Raw genomic sequence first — 7631 nt, 5'->3', positions numbered from 1 at the left:
GAATCAGACATCGGAGCTCGGGGCAGTGCACTGGGGACCCTAAACGTTCGGAGAAACTGGAGGAACATTGTCCAAGACCGACGATAGTGGAGCTCTACAATACGCTAAGCAAAGGTGTAACGACGCAGCAGCCAACTATGTACCCAGGTTGGTAGATTTATCCACTACCAACGTCATCGTATCATCTTCACGCAATCTAGCGCTTCGTTCGATAGATGGATTTCTTTTACGCTTATTTCATAATAATATGGCTTTGAATACACAATCTTTTCAGTTTATTTTACTATAACTAAGACGAGTTGTTGATAGAATGACATGAATACTGCTATGAGAATGTAATAAATTAATGCATGACGGAAGAATAAATTAACACTGGAAAATTTAGTCTACATACTTAACACGTAGCACTGATTACATAACGCTTTTACCTAAAATGTCTAATACTCAATTAATAACAGCGTGTACTAACAATAAACTCAATACTAGCTATTTTCTGTCTTCAAAAATCTTTTCTAAAATTTTCTTATCCACTATTCAGGAACTTTTGATCTTAATTTTCTATATTGTCTTACAGAATGCTTTTTTACTCAACTATACATTGACATGAGCATTTTATTGTGCTTCCGAGTAAGGCTCAATGGATTTTGTACGAATACATCCAGTAACCGTGAATATAAGTCTGCAGAAAATAGTTGTCTGCTAATACTGTTTCAAATGAACGATTGTTCAAAGAGCATTACGTCTAGCTATTTGGTGTGATTTGATCATAAAACCAATAAGATTTTTTACATAATATACAGTTATCACAGCACGGTAAGTTCTTTTTCAAAAGATATAAATAAATAATCATATGAAATATATTAGTCAGTCGTCTTGCACTGTAGCTATGTCATATGGATAGAATTGTAGTAAAATATGCTTATAATTACGAAATGGTGGTATTCCAAATGCAAAGCAACGCCACTTAGCATGAAGTCATTTAGCAGAAAAAAATCAGGCGTTGTCATTTCATTTTTGCTCTGCTTTACTTTTTGACAAACGTTTAAATAGCTCATTTTTTTAGTAATATCAATTCAGACTTTTTGGAGTCTTTCCATCTTTGGAATTGAGTGGTTCTTCACTCCTAATTAGTTATTTCCTGTACTATACCAAGCAGATACCATTATGCCCAACGGCTTCATGCCAAATGACTTTATGCTCTATCAAATGCATTCAAAACGTGTGTCCTAACCTATTATGGAATACTGTATCATTGCTGCATTAGTAACTATATAATTGCTTCACGTATTCATCAAAAATATGAAGCACAAGGCATTCAAAATTGTTTTACTGTTTGCTTTCCTAAGCTGAAGATAAATTATTTCACACGCTTTTCGTTCATCTCACCGCAGAGGAATTCTATTCCCGCAGAACTCCCATTTGAAATCACTGGACTAACTTTTTATTACCTTTGCGCCGAACTTTCTTCTGTTTTGGCTTAATTAATTTTGGCTGTTTGCTTCCCCTGAACTTCTTTTTTGTTTTGTTGTTTTTCCTCGCTTCACCCACCGGTGGTCTGGGCGTGGCCGGACTTGTTGGCATATTATTTACAATGCAGCATTTATTCTTGAGCACATTTCTTCTGTTGAGTCCCTTTTTCGGCTTCATTCCTGGTTTCTTGATGGTGGAGGCTGTCGATTTGCCTTTCCTTAGCGCTTCGATCGAAGAGATGACATGCAGTTGCATATCCTCCAGGAAGCACTTGAAGCGACATTTTAGGAAATGATTGTGGAGATCCATGGTGCTCGTGTCTTCTGTCTTGTTGAAATTGATTTTCTTGCTCATTTGTTTCGCAGTCATTCCAGTGTGGTTTTCATTCCTATTTTTTGTTTTGTTTCTATATTCATGTATGCCACAGAGTAAGCCTTTTGTTTGGCCTCGCAGGAGCTTCAGCTTATCAGACTCTGTGTGATCGGAATTTGACTTTTCGATGTCTACTTGCATTTTATAAATCACTTCGACGGATGCTAAGTAAATTTGTACACGACGTTCCCATGTAGTTTCGTTCTGTAAATAAGAAGAATTAAACGTTTCTTTAATGTTTGACATTCCAATTGCGTCCATCGAGTTTTAATTCATATTTAATTTTTACTCATGTGTCATTAAGCCAACGTGATCATGATACTTTTTTCACGTTTTCTTGCCGTCGGCCTATTTCCTGACAAGTAACAACCATTGCCGCTTGAAAGACGAGTCCCACACCTGGACCCTACATATATGTATGTAAAATCGTGAACAGATATTTCTTGTTTAGGAAAACGCTAACGGCACCGACTGGGTTCAAACCCAGCCCCAGTGGGGCGAGAAAAACGCAAGCTTACCACTCAACCACCGGCGCCGACGATTATGTTATTATTATCGTGTATAGCCCGTATAGCCCTGTGCAATTGTATGTATGTTGATAACAAGAAATTGTTGTTCCATTTATTATCTCTAAAGGCATACATTTCATGGAAATGTTTTCATTTTTGTAAACTTTTTAAATTGCGGAAGTGCATAAACTTAATCGAAAATCCTACCCACATGAACGGTACATGGGTGCGGTAAAATGTTTGTATTCATTTGTTTGCTAATTTTCTTGTTGCAATAATTGCCGATTTCAAATGCCGTCACAAAATAGTTAGGTGCATAAAAACGCCAAAGATGGATGATCAATATATTTTTTTGAATGGTACGTCTGTTTATCTGTTCCAGAAACATTTTTTCCCGTAAATAAACTGAAATCCAATTGACGACAGCGATGATACTTCGAATATAAGCACTACTGTTTCACTACTTCGTAAATGGCTCTATGTGTTGAATCATAAGTCAATGAATTTTGATCTTGTTAACCGGAATATGGTAGAGGGAACCGAAAAACAAATCGTTCTCATTAGCAGCTTGTCGAAGTCGGGCCGTGAAGCTTCACCGTAAGTTTAAGTGTTTCTGTTGTCGTGGACTGAGCTATAAAACAAACCTCAAGTTAAAGAAATCAAGAGGTGAAAAAAAATTAGCACCAACATAAAGATGACGTTTTCACACATTTGGATAGAGCGCTTGATCTCAATGGTTTTGCCTAAACTGCGGCATTGTCATACTCAAAAGAATAATTATTGCTTTGGACAAACGGATAATTTTGCGATAGCTTCTCTAGAGGAAATTACCTAGATCGTTAGGTATATGATTTTAGTAGCTAGATCATCATTTCTAGGGGATAACTAGGGTTTCAAAATTGCAAACGTGTTAGAATGCCAATTCAAATAGCTTTTGTTCGATCATCATTTTATTTGTAATAATGTAATAATAGCGAGCAAAGTTTTGCTTATTTGGTCACATTTCGCCACATGAGTCTCATTAGGTAGCTGACAGTGGGAAGCAGGAGTAAATTGATTCCCTCTGCTGTAAAATTGACCTAAATTTGATGAAAAGTGGCGTATATTATTTAACAAGTTTTTTACTAATTTGCCTGTCACGTGCTGAAGTATTTTTAACAACATCCATAAAAATAGAGTACATTCGATATTAGCAAGACAGTGCGGTTACTAGATTCAAAACTATTCAATGAAACTCCTGACTCAGTTATATGGAAATTTGAAAAATAAATTCTTCCGGATAGGCAAAAGGGGCCCTCCTTAGCCGTGCGGTAAGACACGCGGCTAAAAAGCAATATCATGCTGAGGGTGGCTGAGTTCGATTCCTGGTGCCGGTCTAGGCAATTTTCGGATTGGAAATTGTCCCGACTTCCCTGGGCATAAAAGTATCATCGTATCATGAATGCAAAAATCTTAATTCGGTTTAGAAACCTTCGAAGTTAATAACTGTGGAAGTACTTAATGAACACTAATGCCACTAATGCCAATAAGAAAAAGAAGAAGAGGCAAAATTTCTTAATAATCGGAATATTTTGCATGATTTTTTTCTTTTTCTTTCTTTTTGCTTTCAGAGACTAGCAAACTATCTACTACGAAAAAAAATATCAGAGTAAAATAAAATTAAATTTATTATATGCTAAATTTTGAAGCGAGTATTACGAAGTAGAACTGATTTTTATTCGAGATTAGCTCTATGTACCCGGCCTTGCTCGGAATTGCCAGTTTGATTCGCAATTTTTTCACAATCGGAAAATGAATAAACCAATTGATCAACAGAATAATTGTGTTTTCTTATTGATACTTCATCATTTGGCAGATTTCATTTGAAAACATTGACTGATTTTGAAGAGTGGAACAAACCCATATTCGCCTTACTCTGGGCAAACGTCTATTTCTAAAGAAGGAAAAACATCCACCGATGCCTTATTTCGGGAGAACGTCTATTTTTAAAGAATACATTATTTATAGCTTTTCACTGGGCGAACCATGATTTCAATGAAGGGTTGAGTTGAGCGATAACTTAACATTGCTTGGAATAAAGTTGCACTGGATGTAACCAACTGTAGCTGTGCCTTTTTTCAGTTTTATTAATTGTTTTTCTTACATTCTTTTAGGCTTTTTTCAATAAACAATAATGCAATAGGTGAATTAATCTGTTTTAAAGATCATACTAGTAAAACAACATCAGAAAAATGGATAAAAATAAATCCTTTGTATGTACCATAAGCTCCAGCTTTAAAGTATTTTTATACGATGGAAACCCTTGCGTATTCATTCAGCTCAATGCACATCCGACGGCTGCTGTTCTGGAGGAACCAAGAGCTTTCCTGGGTCGACAAGAGTCAAGCCCGCCACGTTTGGGATTGATAGCCCGTCGGCTTATCTGCTGGTCCAATACGAAGCCTCCCATATAACAGGTAACGCCAATTTAGTTAATTCGTGCTATTTCTAAAAGCGGAAATGTCTGAAAATCACCGCAGGACAGTAAAACGGTGCCTTCTTTCATTGAGGTTATTTTTCGCGTCTTGATTTCTCCGAGACAATATATGATTGTAAATATGGGTTAAGTGTGCGAGACTGAGCATGGAAAATAAATCAAACTTTTTATGTCCAGACAAAATTACAATCGATCCGCTCTTGTTGAGAAGGACCCACCGTATACAAGTTGCACAAAACTATACACACGCGGATTGTGAGAATCTTTTCGCACGGGTGTTGCACCACATCGGAGCGCACATCATCCATCGGTATGGGGCGCGAAATGATGGATTTGGATTCGTGGAGGAAAAAAGGATCATTCGTCTCTAAAATTATGGATCAATTTTCGAAAAAGGCAAACGACGATATGGAGCTCTTTCGCCTTCCTGAGATGTGACATGATAATGAGTTATAATTTTAATTACAGGTCGGGCCGGCGCAAAGCATGTGCTTCGAGGGCTGCAGGCAGACGGAGTGTTTTGTTTTATGCAAACCAATTGCCATTGATGTTAGGTCCCGTAACACGGGTAGAGCACCCTTGATTGAAGAGTTATGACGCATGATCAACTGCATAAAAAACCGTTTTGCTTTTATGTATTCTAAATTTCTTGTAGAAATGTAGTTGAATCTGAGTTTTGAATTTTTCAAATGATTGATTGTGCCTACGACACGGCACACAATTTCACGAATAGAGTTGAAACATCATTGAAATTATTAACAATGATCAATAGCCACATTTATTTGTTGGAATCCAGAAATACTTACAAGAACAAGATCAACAACAATTTTCGGCCTCAGCAGAAAGTAACAAATTGAGTTCTTATTAGTAATGGAAAATGTCAAAAAAATGTCATGGGATTTCTATTACTCATTTGCTAATAACCTTTTTGAAAAGTTAAACGCAATTCAGACTTTTGATCAACATGTAATATTTAAAGGATTTTATAACTTTGTTATACAGATTATTGTTCTAAATATGAAGTGTGCGAAATAAAAAAAAATGTATCCATAAATTTATATGATCGATAACTTCTCAAACTTCGTAGGTTCTGGTGTAGTTTTCGATAAATCCATGAAGCAAGAGCTTCATGGAATACCTGAGTACCATCGGGCGTCGTTGATACCATTCTTTGTTTTGTAGCAAGTACGGGTACTCTAACGAGGATAGAAGATTTTTCACAGACGGATGAAAAATGAATGGTTCCACTGGTTTCGGAGATCATAACACATTTCATAGCGCCTCATTCAAGCTTCAGGAACCTTGTTCTGTATACATCGCAGAGTTTGAGGTCATACACTTTACAATAGAGCAAGATCTTTATATATGTGAGGTCAAATGACTTCGTTAGTAGATGGGAATAGCCAACGCGGGGGTGAAAAGCTCATTTTCATTGCAAAAGGTGAACAAACACGCTTTAATTCCATACAAAAATCCAAGCTGGTTGACTTGGCGAAATTAATATATTATGTATTCACCTTGCAATAGAGTATATTGCCTCTCCATTACCTGACCACTACTTCATCTTCACTGACAGTCTAAGCTCTCTGGAAGCCATTCAGTCTATGAAGACAACAAAGCACAGATAGCTTTGTCCAAACGCTCCTACACCATCACAATGGCCTGGGTCCCTTCGCATTGCTCAATTTTAGGCAATGAGAAAGCGGACTTCTGGCTAAGATTGGCGCTATACTAGGCAATATTTACGAGCGACAAATCGCCTTTAAAAAAAATTTCGCATTGGCCTTGACAAGTTGGCTAAATAAATGAAAGGATAGGGTGATGGGTAAATGGTTACGTTCTTTATTCCGACAGGTATCGGATAAACCGTGGTTTAAAGTGTTGGACATGGGTCGCGATTGCATTCGCGTCATGTGTCATACCAAGCGCGCACGCTTTCCGAACATCGTGAAATAAGATCTGAGCTGACTGACACTCCCGAGTCCGAGGAAGACGACAGAAGTCCGAAAAAGAGGTGCTGTCATGACTTGATATCGATTACATGCCACTTATTTACTTGTTCTTGAAGCGTATTGTTGTTAGAGTTTGTAAATAGCTCACACCACGTCCGTTGTAACTCCTATTTAACTATCCAAATCTCGTCGTAGTATAATTTCTAAAAAATTGCTTTCCCTTCTTCTCATTTCGTTATAGATAATCAAACGCAGCTCTGCAACAACACCACCATTAATTCTTATAAATCCCTTCCCATCCCATTGAAAAAAATGTCACTAACCTCGACTCAACCGCGAGTGTTTCGGTTTCCCAAACTAACCTAGTTTTTAAGACTTACAAAAGAACGCAAAATAAAAAAAAATGAATATAATAAGTTTTCCTTTTATGGACAAAGTATCGTAAGACGGTTTTACTGAGCCCCGACCACATTGAAATCACTAAAATGCGAGAAATTCATAAAAAAGATTTACCATTAGAGATTAAATAAGTGTTTTGATGCACAGAATAATTTATCTATACGAATTGCGCTTGAGTTAGGGAGTGTTTTATAACAAGAATAGTTTTCCCCATGTCCAAAAGATGTGGCATTATTATTCAGATTACTGTACATCGGCAAAACTCCCGTCGGGAATTGGCCATGTTGTACAAAACATAGAGTAGCCACCAACCCGAGATCTTATAAGGCTGGTAGTGCTACAATTGACATTGATGTTTGAACATCCCTGATGTTATTGTTTGATTAATCCCTGAGACCATTACATCTGCGCTCTACAAGAGAGCCTTGCCGTCGCTGTAGGGATTTTTTTTGT

The 7631-nt window shown here is 37.2% G+C and overlaps 1 protein-coding gene across 2 annotated transcripts in view; it reads right to left on the bottom strand.

Moving 5' to 3' along the window:
* Positions 1-258: 258 nt before the first annotated feature.
* The window catches only part of LOC134207397 (uncharacterized), a 28732-nt gene continuing 21359 nt past the window's right edge, over positions 259-7631 (bottom strand). For both annotated transcript variants that reach the window (XM_062683128.1, XM_062683123.1), the window contains one exon: positions 259-2046. In XM_062683128.1, the coding sequence (XP_062539112.1) occupies positions 1426-2046 (621 nt within the window). In that variant the 3' untranslated portion in view covers positions 259-1425. The remainder of the gene's footprint in view (positions 2047-7631) is intronic.

This window comes from Armigeres subalbatus, chromosome 1 (assembly GCF_024139115.2).
Source record: "Armigeres subalbatus isolate Guangzhou_Male chromosome 1, GZ_Asu_2, whole genome shotgun sequence".
In the NCBI taxonomy this organism is placed as follows: domain Eukaryota; kingdom Metazoa; phylum Arthropoda; class Insecta; order Diptera; family Culicidae; genus Armigeres; species Armigeres subalbatus.
This window is presented reverse-complemented; position numbering and strand designations above follow the sequence as displayed.